The following is a 15,992-nucleotide window of genomic DNA, read 5'->3' as shown; positions in this document are numbered from 1 at the left end:
CACCTTGTAATGTGTATTATTTGAAGACAATCGGAAACTTACATCACATTTTAGAAGAGTTAAAATTAATTAAAATTTTGACCCTATGTGTACTTGATTGAGTGGACCGATATTGTCAATTTTCGGACCTTACCTAGCAATGATGCAAATATTAGGATTCGCAAAGTTGGAGGATGTTGGCGGATTATACTTTCTCCTGCTGCGCACTAAAATATTTTTTTTTTTGGAAAATTTCGACATTATGTGTGGGAGGTACTTATACCTTATTTTATTTTGATTTTTAATAATTTGTTTTCGGTTTTTATATTCTTGAGCAAAGAACACACCTAATGTTACGTTTGACAGTTTTCATTTGTTTACAAACAAAAGCCATATGATTGAACCCCCAATACGCCTTCCCCAGGGAATAGGCAAAATAGAAATAATTCCCAAACCATCTCTGCGAGCAGCAATCCAAGTATGTCCGACAAAAAGCTTTCCATATTGTTACTGACTGGACCTCCAGGAGTTGGCAAAACCACTTTGGTACGCAAAGTTTGTCAGGAACTATTGGAAACGCATCGGATTAACTGCAATGGATTTTACACTGAGGAGGTGCGAGATTCAAATCGGCAGCGTATTGGATTCGACGTTATTACAATAGCCGAAAAGAAGACAGCTAAATTAGCAAGGTATCCCTCAGGATGATATAAATGAACGCTTCTAAACAATTTAATTACTTCACCATATAGAGTGGATGCCAATATCAAAGGTCCCTATGTGGGAAAATATGGTGTATTTGTTAAGGATTTTGAAGATACTACCCTGCCACTTTTGCGACAATCCCAAACTCTACAATTACTGGTTATGGATGAAATTGGTAAAATGGAATTGAAAAGCAAACGATTTGAATGTTCTGTCTACAACTGTCTGGAGGTTGGCAGCACAATTCTTGCAACGGTACCCTTTGAAATGAGACAACCTTTGCCACTGGTGGAAAAACTTAAAACGCACCCGAAAGCCAAAACAATTGTGGTAACTAAAGAAAATCGCAATAATCTTCAAAAGGAGATCATTGAGGCATTGCTAGACATGATTATAAAGAAGTAATAGTAGTAAAGATTTATAGATATTTTACAAATCTAAAAAATACATTTCTTTTTAATAACTTAATTTTATTCAGAATCCAACAAAATTTCCATTATTGCTACGCTGTTGTATTCATTGTGTGTTCTGTACTTAAAGACGTATAGGTTTTGGAATCCCTTTGGGATCTTTTACGAGCCCGTTTTGGTGATTTTTCGTGATCCATTTCATTGTAGGTTTGCTCCGTTGCCCGCCATACCATCTCTTGTCGCTGCACCAAATCCGGGTATCGTTGTTCAAATTGATGATCCGGTGGTAACAGTAACTCCCACTTCTTTTCCGAATTTACTTTGGCAACTGACATTAGCACCTCGGTGGCCTCTTCAGGTGGTAGCTGGGTAGCATAAATCACCTGCGGCCTATACAAATATTTTGTACGAGAGAAACGGAATAGCTACAGGGAGATATTATTATACTTCTTTGTATGATATTGTCAGTGTCCATACTCACCACATAGTCACGTGCCCTTATCATCAGATCAGATTTTACGCCATTGGCATTTGACAACATTTCAGTGGGATATAGAATTTCCGATTGTGGCACCCAGTTGCCATGTATTAAAATGCCCACCTGGGGCAAATTTCTCAAAAGCTTTTCCACCGTCATGGTGGGATCTACACCCTCCAATAATATAGACATTATATCGTCGAATGCTAACATTTTGGCATCCTTCAGTATAACCTTTAGCTGGTCTATTAGCGGCATTGACTTCAATTTGGCTTTTGATATAACACGTGCCGGCAAAACGGCATCGATACCTTGATCCTGTCCAGCAGCCGGTAAAAGTTTTTCAACATATTTTGGAGTTTCCAAACCCAACGACTGACTGCTCTGACGATTTGTTGCAAATAATTTCTGACGCTCCAACTCCGCCGTTGGCGAGGTCCTCGAATGCCAATATGTTTCACACCATGGCTCATCCACGCTTTTCTTCAGGAAAGTATCGTATCCCTGACGTTCTTTTACCTTTTTGGTTCCTGCCCGGGCAAATTTCACTGTAACCTGTTGCAATTCCTCATCATCGTCCTCTTCGTTGAGTGCCTTTTGCTCTGCCTTGTTGCGTTTATCTTCCTTGTCGAAATATGAAAATGATGGTCTCAGTTGTAGAATTGAAGTCAAAGGCGAGAAATGAATTTCCTTATCGGCATATATTCCAACAATATACTTGCTAACATCATCCAGTGATGTTGAGCTCACAAAGGCCTGTTTATCCATAATGCCTCGCTTAAATGTGGGCCTCTCCCCCTTGGCTTGTGTCTTACCATCGGCAGCCAGTGCCATTTGTTCTCCCTTAAAACGATCATAGAATATTGATTCGGTATCCAGAGCAAAGTCAACTTTGACTTCCTTGTTAATCGGTTTCACACAGCAATTGACCACGGCGGCATTTTCAAAGTTGGAGACTTGAGTTTTCGTAGGATATTGGAAGAGAAACAAATTGTCTTGTAGATTCTTGGACAAAAACACCGGTATCTGTATAGTAATGAATAGGCGTAAACAATTATCTCAGTACAGAATGTATTAAATGCATTACCTCTTCAATTATTTCATCGTCATCGGCATTGAGAGAAGCCATCCTTACTTTTTAAAAATAAACAAAACCAAGCAGTCTTCGAAAAATGTGTTTTTATGCCGTTGTTGTTTCATGTGTGTGTGGTTCAAAAAACTATTCTGTGAAATGAACATCCCGAACTAGTTGCAATGTTTGCATTGATATGAAGAAAATGTAAAGCAGAAAAGGGGACTGGTTCCTAAGAAGCCAAGCAAAAAAACATCATGGTGTAATTGTTAAGGTATGCCTTTTTTGATATAATATTCCACTGCAAGACAATGAAAAGACATTTTTTGCCTAATAATAGAAAAATTCACTATTATACTTAACAAAGCGTCAATGGCGATGGTGTGGAAACGTTTTTCCCTGTTAACGGCGACACCATATTAGATAATATAGTCGTATATTTCTTGTTTCAAAATGCTGTTTGGTTTCAATTTGAAAGGAATGCTGATTTTTCCACGGTTTTCTGGCAATTGTTTGAAGTGTTGAGGGACTAGAAGGTATAGTCATTTCAAATAAGTATTCCCATCTCTGCATTATCTGTAATTTACCATGCCAAAGTTCACTGCGTAGAAAACGGGCTTCCATCCCTGATTGATGAGTATACAGTGAATTTATAAACATATATTTTGACAATGAGATGTTGTTAAATGAAAAAATTTGAAAAAAATTGTAAACATATGATTGCATGACATTAACTTCTTATGCTAGGAACACAATTGGAGCGAACGACGAATTTTTTCGCGGCGTATGTTCGTCGTCAAAAATAAAACACATATGTGTATATGGAAGTGCACACAATCACGGCACCGGCGAAAATTTCGTCGGTCGCCGCGAACTCAATTAGCTTTATTTCTATTTCATACGCCGGCGACCGGCGAACAAAACAGTACAAGGTGGCCATACTTGTACGAATTTTATGTGTTTTAGTAAATAAAGTTACTTTTTACTTTAAAATTTGTTATGATCACTCTACTATCTGTTACTCGTATAAAAAAAAAACATAATTAATTTGTTTATTTATTTGTGTACTTGCGCCTGAGTGAAGATGGATATCAGTGAATTTATAATAGAGAAGATGGACATAAGTGAAATTATAATAGAGAACGTAAAGAATTATGTGTTCTTGTATAATTCATTGTAGTCAACAAATGAGCAAAAAGTAAACAACTTCATCAGCTGTTTTATAATTTCGTCGGTATTGTGTTCCATACGACGAATTTTCGCGGCTCATTTTGTCGCCGCGTAGGGCGAAATTCGTCGTTCGCTCCAATTGTGTTCCTAGCATTACTTCAACCATTAAACAAATTCAGAAAATGTATATATTTGAAATGAAATAAATTTATTGAAAATTAATTATTTTGACTACATTTTTCGTCATATAACTCTGACACTGCGGTTGTTGTTATGATTGTTGTACAACAACACTTGTGCACTATTATTCTACCATGTCCATTTTCTTAGCAATTTTCATCGTTTCCAAAAATATTTCCGAAGGACCACAAAGTAAATGTTAACGGTGTATACGATATACGCCGTAGTTTAAAGCAGCATTACGCTCAACTGCTACGCTCCCAGCTGTCAAACACAATTCCTTTCACACGTCAACAAAATCACTTTTTTTCTAGTTTGACAAGCTGATTTTCTACGAATTTGTGTGTGAAAAAAAGAGAATTGCCCATCGCAAAGAAAGAAATTCAATATTGCAAAAAACTATATCCTAAAAGGATCATGAAACATTAATCTCATATAAGTGAAACTTTAAATTAATACGAAAGTAATTTTGTGTAAAAAATACCTGATTTTTGGTGTTTTTTCGTGACAAATAATTTTTTTAATGACTTCGTCTAAAACACGTACAACTGTTGTTGCAACTTCGTCGCCAAGAGGAGGAGATTGTGAAACAGTGTCGAGAAGTTATCAGGCCCAAGTTTTAGGCATCACAATATTCGCTGTTGTTGGTATTGTTGTTTTCATAAAATACGTGTGCACGAAATATTTTGCCCAATTGGAATTGGAGCATCCCCAGCCGCATCAGTACACGGAGTTTTAATAAAAATTTCGGTTGATTGGTGATTTGATTTTTTTGCGAAACTTAACACTCTCCTCCCTTCCCCTACTACTGACGTAATACAAATACAGGAAATGGCTAGCCCAAGGACAAGACGCGTTCTGCAAGAGCTTAAACCCCAAGATGATAATTCGGTAAGTTGAAGTTGGACGTTTTTTTAAGTAAAATATCCATAATGGCTAATGGTCAAGGTCATATGCAGCAACACGCACACATATTTTGTAAGATGTTTTATTTCATGCCAATAGCTTAAATGCTTGAGTGGCCATCAGCAAATGGAGATGTTTCTCAAGCATTTCCTGAAATAAAATATACAACCATTTAAAATAACTCTTTGCAACATTAAATATTTCTGATAAGAAATCTAAGACAAAGAGCTATTCTTTTCATCGCCCTTCTGATAACAATTCTTTTGGTAAAAATTATAAATAAAAAGTTCGGAAATGCATTAAGAGGACAACGAAGTGTATACTTATTTCAAATAGTCTATACTCTTTTGTACTAATCTGCTTAAAAATTAGAGCTTTGAGAGGGAATAATGTAGACCCTTTAAAGTATCCTTATAGACTCAAAATAACCATCCATTCTATTTGGTAACAACTTTCAGAGATAAATATGATCAGGTAAAAAGCCTAAGCCATTCTGTAACACCATACCGATTGCTGCAACACATCTTTCCCACAGTATTCGTGTTTACAATCCAGCCAAGAACTGTCGGCAATGCGTTCTGATATTTTATGCTCCATTTCCATATTAAATTATTATTTTCTTTTACTTTCTCCAGAAATGTTTTGAATGCGGCACCCACAATCCCCAGTGGGTTTCCGTTACCTATGGCATTTGGATATGCCTGGAGTGTTCGGGTAAACATCGTGGTCTCGGTGTGCATTTATCATTCGTACGTTCCGTAACAATGGACAAATGGAAAGACATTGAATTGGAAAAAATGAAAGTTGGTGGCAATCGCAATGCCCGTGAATTTCTGGAAGATCAAGATGATTGGAATGATCGTGCTCCAATTAGTCAAAAGTATAACTCCAAGGCGGCTGCTTTGTATCGCGATAAAATTTCAACACTAGCCCAAGGCAAGACATGGGACATGAATGAGGCGAAAAAACGTTTAGCTTCGTCGGGTGGTTCGTCGACCAACTCTTATGCGGCTTCATCAAACATGTCCAGTTCGAGCAGTAACAATTCACATTCCAGAAATAGCGGCAATTATCAACAGGCTTCCAGTGCTGGTTATCAAAATGGAGGTGGTAGTTACAACAATGGCGATAATAGTTATCAACAATTCAATAGCCAAGAATTTAAGGACCAAAAGGAGGAATTCTTTTCGCGTAAACAAATGGAGAATGCCACAAGACCTGAGTAAGTGAAGGTACAATTTAATACCATTGTAGAAAATACAATGTATGTTTTGAATATTTTTAGCAATCTACCTCCCAGCCAGGGTGGTAAATATAGTGGATTTGGCTATTCTCGTGAACCACCACCGAAAACCCAATCTCAAGAGCTTATCGATAATACATTGTCATCTTTGGCTTCGGTAAGTTGCATCGTGTTCAGGGTGAGATAAAAAACTGCAACAAAGTCATACGCCATAATTTTTACATTTTTTTTTCACTTTTAATGAATGGAAGCAAAAATGTCGGAAATAGCATTAATTATTAAAATAAGTCTAGATTTGTTCGAATTGGTCATCTTTGGCACGAATTATGGCCTTCAAACGGACAATGAAACCGTCACACGCTGCCCGAATGTTGCCCTGCGGTATTTTGGCCCATTCCCTGCGAAGCGCTTGCTTGAGGTGATCGACACTTTGGTAATTTTTAGGTTTCCCAAATACTCCAGACATAATAGTCCAACGGATTGGTATCCAGAGATTTTGGTGGTCATTATGTGCTGGGTATGAAACGAGGAGCCTAATTTTTTAACCATTCTTGGGTGGCGCGTGCTGAGTGCGATGTTGCAGAGTCTTGTTGAAATGTCCAAAGTCTGCGGCCAAAATATTTGCATGCCCATGGCTTTAATACACTCTCCAAAATATTTTTGCTATAATATTCGGCATTTATTCTGATACCATGGTCGATTAATACGAACGGAGAGCGACCATCTGCTGTTATGGGGGCCCATACCATCACCATGGCCGGCGCTGGAGTTCTGGTGGCCAACCGAAGGTGCACATTTTTAGCTGACCTCTATGGAAAGTAAACACGATCATTTTGTTTGTTTATAAACTGCTGGACAACGAAGGTTTTCTCATCGAAAACGGAGAAAATCAAATTCGGCAATTCACCACTTTCGGCCAAGCGAAGCAACTCTTTAGCTCTTTTGAGTCTATTTTGGAATTTCAATGACTTTACCCCGAGCTCATTTTTCAATATTTGCCGAATGGAATATTACGATATATTCAGCTCAAGAGCCATTTTTTGGCCACTGCGACGTGGGTTTCGCTCAAGTCGCTTCTTTAATTTTCCAACCATTTCTGCTGATGTTGCTGTTTTCTTCCATCCACTTCCTTGAATACCAGTATCACGGTAACGGGCGATGGTACGAGACACATAAGATTTATTCATATTTAAATGCTGGAGTGCTCTAACGATAGCCACTTGTGGTTTTCCAGCCAAATATAAAGAAATCACGCTTGAATTCCATCACGAATAACTTTTTTTCTGGAAAATTATCAGCAAAAAGCTTTTGTACGCTTGTAAACAATATAATGAGCTGTCACTGGAATAATTCTAAAAGCTTTCGGACGAGTAGCTTAGAAATGACAGCAGTGTGAAGTTGGTTGCAGTTTTTTTTTTCATCTCACCCTGTAATCCCCAAGGAATCATATGATAATTTTACATTATTTCTCCATTGTTTGCAGGGTTGGAGTTTATTATCCGCGGGAGCATCCAAGTTTGCCATTATTGCAAAAGAGAAAGCAGCTGTAACTGCCAGCATAGCATCGTCAAAGGTTAGTTTGTCAAACACTTTCAACTTATGATCCAAAGTCTAGAAGCCTATGTTAAACATTTATAATTTGTAGTCTTATTTGAATTTAGTTTTTTTTTTTTGGTTTTTGTGGCCAAGTTTTTTATTTTCATTATTAATTTTTTGGTTTTTATTATTTTTTAATATAATTTTCCCATATTTTTTTGTTTGTAATGTAGATTAAAGAAGGTGGTATATTAGATTCTGTTACCGATGTAGCTGCCAAGGTAGGTTTTTTGCATGCTAAATAAATACCATTACCCTTAGGCTATGCTCTTAATATTAAACATGATTTTAATTATTTTAATTTTTCTTTTAGGTAACTGACATTGGCAAACGTGGTTGGAATAACTTATCTGGCAGCAATTTTGCCTCACCAACCGGCGACCATGGCGGCTATGGGGATTTCAACAATGACAATTCCTATCAACGTTCACATTCTGTTGGTGGCAATCTTTCATCTGGCATGGGTAACCAATCGAATACCAACGATGATTGGGGTTGGCAGGATAGTCCGCAAAAACAAATGCCATCCTCAAAATCGTATAACAATCAATTCAGCAGTAATTCTGGCGGTGCTGGCCACCAAAATATTTCTTCATCCAATCGTAATTATAACGACAACGATGATGATTGGTCCGGCTTTGATAGCTATCAAGATTCTTCGACGTCTTATCAAAATTCAACAACAGCAACAACGACAAGTAAAAATATGAAGTTGTCAACAGCATCAACAACAACCACACAAAAGCTGAGCGAAGGTTTCGATTGTTTGGATGTAAAAAGTGCAAAACCCAAGCCAGCAACATCAACCAATAACAAATCTGCTGAAGATGATGCCTGGAATTTACTAATGAATTAAAGTCTCCCCAAATGGAGTTCTTTGTATTTTTTGTATTGCTTATACGTTTTGTTTTTTTGTCTTTAGTTTAACTTACTGACCATTATTATTATATTTTTTGATATTATTTTTTCGGGGACCCACACACACGAGGGAAGGGTTTTATAAAAGAAAAAGTAATTTCATGAAAAGTACATGCATAGTGAGAGAGTCCGAGAGAGAGAGAGAGAATTTATCTCCTCTTTGACCATGTACTCATTTTTTCTTTTATGACATATTTCCGTGTCTTGGTTCCCGAGGCTCTCATTGTTTTGACTTTGTAAACGTTGTAATGATTGCTAGCAAATTTTTTATTAAAAAAGAAACCCCCTGAATGGTTATTTCCAAGAGTCAACACAATTAAAGAAATATATATATTATGTGAATGTAACGAACCTAAATACAATTATTGAGTATACATGAATGATTACCAGAACAACTTGGTTTGGAATTCTATTTACATTTTGGTTCTTGACAGAATATTGCTGGAGGATGGAATGGTGCTACGTGGCTTTCGTTTTTACCATTTGTTTACTACTTTGCAGAGATAATCGAGACGAGGAGGTCTTTTAAACTGCTCACATTATTTGGAAAACGCCACAAGTTGTCGTAGCAATCCAATTTTTGTTTCTGCAATGGGATGTATGTGATAGTTTTCGGACGAGTAGAAATTATCACTTCATGGCTGGCGTCAACTGTATATGTGAAATGTTGCGGCGGAAGGCAGAAACAACGAATAAGACGAGAAAAAATTGTACCAAGTGTAGAGAAAGAATATCTGAGAGAAATAAAGATGCGTTAATGAATGTTAGTTTCAATGGTTAAAATATAGCTTTACCGAAATTCAAATGGTACTTGGGTAAGGACCCAAAAATCTGGAGAAGTTTTTTGCATAAAGAGATAAAGAGTTGCTTCGCTTGGCCGAAAGTGGTAAACTGCCTAATTTGGTTTTCTCCGTCTCCGATGAGAAAACATTCGTTGTCCAGCAGTTTGTGAACAAACAAAATGATCGTGTTTACTTGCCAAAGAGGTCAGCTGAAAATGGGATCCTTCGGTTGGCCACCAGAACTCAAACGCCGGCCATGCTGATGGTGTGGGCCGCCATAACAGTCGATGGTCGCTCTCCGCTCCGATATTAATTTTGCGATATTTTGCGTCTAAAAGACGAATGTTATCGCGAAAACATTTTGGCTGCAGACCTTAGACATTCCAATAGAACTCAGCACCATCGCACTCAGCACGCGCCACCCAAGAATGGTTACAAAATGAGGTTCCTCGCTTCATTTCCAGATACCTTTCATTTCCGGATTCCAATCCGTTGGACTATTGTGTCTGGAGTATTTTGGAAAGCAAGGTTGACACTAAAACATACCAAAGTGTCGATCACCTCTAGCCAGCGCTTCGCCGGAAATGGGCCAAAATACCGCAGAGCAACATTCGTGCAGCCTGTGACGGCGATTTCATTGGCCGTTTGAAGGCCATAACACGTGCCAAAGGTGACCAATTCGAACAAATCTAAACTTATTCTAAAATTTGATACTATTTCTAACATCAAACCGTTGTCGTCATCGTCACAAAATGAAGTCGAGGCGACAATAACGGTATTAAGTTTGTCGTAAGAATATCTGTCGCCTTAAAAAAATTGTAACGACATTGTATTTTTAGTCGACGTTGATATTTTAACCATTTTGTATTTGATATTTGACCATGAAAATAACAACAACAAAACAATTTGGAAATATTGAAGTCATTTCCGACACTGGTCTATTAAGATCCTAGCGCTAAAAACCTCAATGCTGTGGCCAATGGGAACAACTCTAGTTTAATAAAAATTCTTCGATTTTTTCGACATTTTTTTTCAGAGGTAGTTATTTTTTACTCTGATTCCGGGAAACTGAATTCCTAGATCCACTTACCCGATATAGGCAATATAGGTATCGTTTGAAAACTTATACCTATCCAACAAATGGTCACATGACCACCGAACAACTGTTAAATTTAGAAAACTTTAGTTCGCGTAGCCAGTTGAACATACCCAGAAGAGAATATCTCTGAATCCAGAAAAGGTATTAGCATAAATTTTATGATTTTGAAAAGGTAAGAGTGTTGATAAAAAATTTGGATCTAAAAAATCGATAATTTGACTTTAACTTCCGAACCGCTTTAAATAACCCCATCAAGTGACCACTTGTTGGATAGGAGTTCTCATAAGCAGTTTTGTCTATTTCACCTTGTATATATACTTTGTGGGGTCTAAAATGTATATTTCGAGGTGATACAAATGGTATGACAAACTTTGTATACCCTCCACCATAGTATGGTGGACATCCGATAGTTAGCAGTTTCTAAAATGTCCTGTCTGTGTCCCCAGCATATTCCTAAGCAGAAAACAGTGAGCAAAAAATAGGAAGTTGAACTTTAATACATCCCCCATATTACCCCCCTAAATCGTAGCTATAATAAAAACACTCATTTCATCTATGTTAGTTTTGAATTTTATTATTATTATTATTTTATAATGCATATAAGTTAAATTTTAATATATAAAATTACAACAATTCTGTTCTAAATTAGATGAAAAAAATAAAACAATATGTATAATTAAACATATTTAGATTTTAATACGTGTTTGGAAGTAGTATATAGTAAAGTTTACACCCTAAGAATAATACAGATTGGAGAAATGCATTCCAAAACAAATGGCAATTGGTAGGTAGGTTTATTAAATAAAAGCATATTTAGAAAAATATTAAAAATATTTGGACACAATCTGGGATAATACAAGATAGACGACATAGGCACACTTTGGCAATTACATACACATGCACATACATACACACACAGACACATACACGCAGAGTCACAATCAAATAAATTAAATAAAATCATAAATTAGAATTGTTATTTCGTTTGTTCTTGAAGAATATGTTTTGTTTTTCGTTAACTGGAAATATGAAAATTAACTTTTAGTACTAGTTTCCTTTTTTTCTTTTGTTTTTTTACTTTGTTTGAAAGAGATTAAATGTGCGTTACTTTAATTTTGTGCTAAAAGTTACAAAATGTACGCTCGCCACTCTACACACAATACGGCCACCCTAAATCCAACCACCGGTTAGCTTGTGGAACATCTCCTCGTTTAGCGTCTGGTTGTTCTCCTTCGAACGCATCGTCATAAAGATATATCCACCGATAAATTCATGCACCACTTTGCAATCGGCCGAGAGACAAGAGAAGACCACATTTTCGTCATGGAATTGAATCATCATACACTTGATGCCCCAATTGACATTCCAGGCTTTCATTGTATTGTAGCGCCAGGTTTTGATATGATCGCCCGTGTTAAGGTCCATGCGCATAATACGATTGTGAGCAACACCCAACAGCTCCTCCTTCTTGTGGCCATCGAATTTAATCACGAACAAAGATACGCCAAAGTTGGGCAGAGATTGCCATGCCTGTATGTATTTCATTTTGGCCTCGATAAGCGTTAGCTTTGTAACATTGGCATGGGCTTCTAAGATTTTGATGGCAGCTTTTCCCGACAGTTTTCTCAACATTTTGGGCGACAGATAGTCCTGTGAATCAATTGACCGGGGATCAACATTAACGGCTGCCTTCTGGTTTGGTTTTTGCAAATTCAACAATGTTCTTATGTTGCTGACCTCAGCATCATACGTACTGTCGGCCAGCGAGCGGCCCTTGGCCGCCAGACGACATGCCGCCATCCATTTGGCATATTGGTCCTCCGTCTCACATCTAATCCACACTTCTGTGTTTGGTCCATTTCCACCCTCGGGCGGCACCTCGAGGCGTATGGCAAACTTTTGTTGCGATAAATTGACATCGGGAGTAACTTCACAACCCCTTAAATTAATTGTTATAACCGGTGCTCCGCGGCGAGAGTCCTCGGCAGTTTTGTACAAATGCAAATGCAAGTCACGATAGGCAAAGAAATACCTCTTGTAGCCCTTCATGGTAAATTTTCGAGGTTTCAGAAATCTCAAATAGTCGGAAAGTTCTGGTATCTGGGTAATATTGCAATCATGGCTAGAATTTGGACCCTCGAGTGTTATTTGCAATTCGTTTAAGGCCGAATCGATGTCATCGTCTGTTCCATTCTCGGCAAATGTAGAGTCTAATCCCGAATCTTGATACGACTGGAATTCATTCAATTGATTTATTTGGAATTGTAAAGCAGCAAACATTAAACTTTGCTCTTCGGAACAGTCCAACTCCTCATTCAGTATGGACCATTTGGCTTGTTCGTACAGCTGATTGATGCGTACCAAATCATATTTTGGATTCAAATCGAAGAATGTGTAATACTTGAAACGTAGACACAAGGTGTCATACTCCCGTATGCCCTGTTCCATAATGGATAGCGAAGAATCCAACCAACCCACATTCATTCGAGCCTTTTCAACCAATGTTTTCGGTCGGACTAGACGAGATCTTACATCGGGACTAGGACAACGGGGAGAGGCTGCCAAGTTCTCTTGATAATCTCCCAGACTCGATGATGAATCATAATTACTGCTTGCATTTTTCCATGTTCCCGTGGGCGAGGACATTACCGGTGTTCCCGGAGCTGTGCCGCCTTTCCTTGGTGTTGTATTATATGGCGATACCGGAGCACACAACAAGTTACCATTCTGTGTTCGATCCAAACTACCACTACTGCCTCCTTTGTAGGCCGAATTGATGGGAATAAAGGAATTCGTATCTGCAGCCGGTTGCAAATAGCATGGCCCATTTGGATCAGGTATGGCCACCTTCTTCTGTGGATATTTGCCATAATTCTTTTTCAAATGTTCCTGTTCCAGTGGTTTGCAAAAGGACAATTCCTCGGGATGTCGTATATCCAAGTCCTTGCACAGATTCACAACAGCTGTAAAGGTTTTAATGGAGAAATCGACCCTACAATCAAGGTAACGCAAATCCGGAAGTTGAACACGTAGTATCTTATGCATAGGCGTAAAATGTAACAATGCATCCGCTTGCACGCCCACTTGATCCAATGTCGACCTTGTGCGTGTTAGCCACATATTTTTCTCCGGCCACCAAAGAGCATGATCCGACCAATCTTTGGGGTTCTCAGGATCAACTAATTGCAACATTATGCCACCGATATGCTGATCGCCCCTGACCCTTAAATGTTTCTCCACTTGGAGGTCAGTTATGAAAAACCTAAGATTCCATGTATTTTCCCCTACATGAATCATCTTCGTTGTTTTTTTGTTTACACCCAATTTGAGAAAATGATTTTTTTGCACCGCACAAGTGAAACGAACACCATGAATATTCGATTATGGATTTTCTACGGATGATGAATAGATTTTTCCTTGGTCTCTTTGTTTTTCTCCCTTTTTTGTGGATTTTCTTGGCCTTAGTGATTCCTGCGATACATTATATCACTTATATGACGCGACGAGCTAAGGTGTGTGTGTGTGTTTTGTTCACAAAGCAGACGTCACAAAACGTCAAACAAGTACGTATGTTGGGAACGACTAGAAAAAGAAGAAGCATGTATGTCGGTTGTTTCGGTTGTTAATTCTGAAATCCACACAGGGTCCAGGGAGTGTATGCTTGAAAATTTGAAATGAAAAATAAGTAAGTTTTTCGCCAGAGCCTCTTTAGCGAAAACAGGGGCCACCATGTGTGGGCGAGGTTGACATTTGGAAAGGAGAGGCTTTGTGTACAAATTAAATATTGTATTCGCTTCACTTTCCCATATAACCCCCATCTAAAAAAATATTAAAACAGTAAAAATTCTAAATACTACAACTACGGCTATATATGCTAAATATATACAAAAGTACATGGTACCATGGTACAATGAATTCAAGGTAGGGCAGAACAACCATATGATTTCAATTTTTTTTATTTTTCTGGCTTAATATGTCAACTTCATATGTTTATGTGTGTGTATTTTTTCAATAATAAAAAAATTGTTCAGGAAATATTCAAATTTGGGTGTTTTCAAAATGCTTATTGCAACGTATACCTCGACAAAATCTACAGTTTTTGTCGCGAAATAAACCATAAGAGATATATAGAACATGATTTTGAAAAGAAATTTTGACCTTTCATTCATTTTTCGCGGTTTGAAATTATTTATTCAAAATAAATGCAACAAGTTGTTTGATTTTTTATTGTTTTGATAGTAATTCTGACATTACAAGCCAAACAGGTAGACCTCTATACTTGCAATTTTTTCAAAGTTGACCTACCTTCTCTTCATTGTACCATGCATGGTACCATGAATTCAAGGTAGGGCAGAACAACCATATGATTTCAATTTTTTTTATTTTTCTGGCTTAATATGTCAACTTCATATGTTTATGTGTGTGTATTTTTTCAATAATAAAAAAATTGTTCAGGAAATATTCAAATTTGGGTGTTTTCAAAATGCTTATTGCAACGTATACCTCGACAAAATCTACAGTTTTTGTCGCGAAATAAACCATAAGAGATATATAGAACATGATTTTGAAAAGAAATTTTGACCTTTCATTCATTTTTCGCGGTTTGAAATTATTTATTCAAAATAAATGCAACAAGTTGTTTGATTTTTTATTGTTTTGATAGTAATTCTGACATTACAAGCCAAACAGGTAGACCTCTATACTTGCAATTTTTTCAAAGTTGACCTACCTTCTCTTCATTGTACCATGCAAAAGTACAAAAAAAAATTCGCTTCAAACCATTGTTACGTTTCATATATTCCTGATCATCTGCTCAATTGTGACTTATTTAAAAGATTTAAAAAAAAAAGTTCAAAAAGCCAACAGAGAGCCACTAATCATGATGTACGTAAACGCAACTCGAAAGACAAGCAGCAAAAGCTCAATAGACACGATAAACTAAACCAAATATCAGACAGACGTGAACGGAACAACCAAACCAAACGTATCAATCGGACAAATACAGGCTAATGAGTGGCAAAAGAAGATATTATTATACGTTAGACATTTTAATGTATTAAAAAAAGCGCAAAGCGAGGCTTCTAACGTGCGTCTTGTTTTTGTATCAAATGAAAACAAATCAAGTGGCTTGTATTATTAAAAAAGACGTTACGCCTTAAAGCACTTTTCGGACCAAAATAATGTTCTGTCAATAGATCTGGTTAGTTTAATAACACAATCGGATCTAGATTTAACATTAATAAGATCATTAAAAGTAGATTTACCACCGCAACGTTTTCTAATTTCTACAAAGTCATACTCGATGCCATCATTGACACAGTGTTTAGGTTTAGTCCCTTCATATTCCAGCAATAGAGACGTCATTGTTTCCAATGATTGCTGAAGCATAAAAGGTATGTTGCCGCACTCAACAAATTGCAAAAAAAAATATGGATCTATAAGCTATTGCGCACG

The 15,992-nt window shown here is 37.3% G+C and overlaps 4 protein-coding genes across 5 annotated transcripts; 2 read left to right on the top strand and 2 right to left on the bottom strand.

Annotated features, from left to right (window-relative positions):
- The first annotated feature begins 406 nt into the window (after window positions 1–406).
- Window positions 407–1,164, top strand: LOC101887492 (cancer-related nucleoside-triphosphatase homolog). Its single transcript, XM_005177635.4, has 2 exons — window positions 407–671; window positions 732–1,164. The coding sequence occupies exons 1-2, from the start codon at window positions 460–462 to the stop codon at window positions 1,087–1,089; spliced, it is 570 nt and encodes a 189-aa protein (XP_005177692.2). The 5' UTR covers window positions 407–459; the 3' UTR covers window positions 1,090–1,164.
- Window positions 1,138–2,813, bottom strand: LOC101889343 (DNA-directed RNA polymerase III subunit RPC5). Its single transcript, XM_005177646.4, has 3 exons — window positions 2,660–2,813; window positions 1,576–2,598; window positions 1,138–1,519 (listed from the first exon to the last, which is right to left on the bottom strand). The coding sequence occupies exons 1-3, from the start codon at window positions 2,699–2,701 to the stop codon at window positions 1,187–1,189; spliced, it is 1,398 nt and encodes a 465-aa protein (XP_005177703.2). The 5' UTR covers window positions 2,702–2,813; the 3' UTR covers window positions 1,138–1,186.
- A 1,480-nt stretch (window positions 2,814–4,293) lies between these two features.
- On the top strand, window positions 4,294–9,052 carry LOC101887210 (ADP-ribosylation factor GTPase-activating protein 1). Of its 2 annotated transcripts, XM_005177633.4 has the most exons (6): window positions 4,294–4,885; window positions 5,536–6,122; window positions 6,186–6,300; window positions 7,627–7,716; window positions 7,913–7,960; window positions 8,053–9,052. In XM_005177633.4, the coding sequence occupies exons 1-6, from the start codon at window positions 4,826–4,828 to the stop codon at window positions 8,593–8,595; spliced, it is 1,443 nt and encodes a 480-aa protein (XP_005177690.2). In that variant the 5' UTR covers window positions 4,294–4,825; the 3' UTR covers window positions 8,596–9,052. The 2 variants fall into 2 exon arrangements, with proteins under 2 accessions (XP_005177690.2, XP_005177691.2); XM_005177634.4 differs by lacking the exon at window positions 7,913–7,960.
- Window positions 9,053–11,511: 2,459 nt separating this feature from the next.
- On the bottom strand, window positions 11,512–14,086 carry LOC101901676 (unc-112-related protein). The gene has a single exon (XM_005177632.4). It carries the CDS (start codon window positions 13,833–13,835, stop codon window positions 11,709–11,711), a length of 2,127 nt encoding a protein of 708 aa, XP_005177689.1. The 5' UTR covers window positions 13,836–14,086; the 3' UTR covers window positions 11,512–11,708.
- Window positions 14,087–15,992: the final 1,906 nt, after the last annotated feature.

This window comes from Musca domestica, unplaced genomic scaffold (assembly GCF_030504385.1).
Source record: "Musca domestica strain aabys unplaced genomic scaffold, Musca_domestica.polishedcontigs.V.1.1 15, whole genome shotgun sequence".
NCBI classification, from domain to species: domain Eukaryota; kingdom Metazoa; phylum Arthropoda; class Insecta; order Diptera; family Muscidae; genus Musca; species Musca domestica.
The sequence above is the reverse complement of the archived record's forward strand: the minus strand, read 5'-3'. Positions and strand labels throughout refer to the sequence as shown.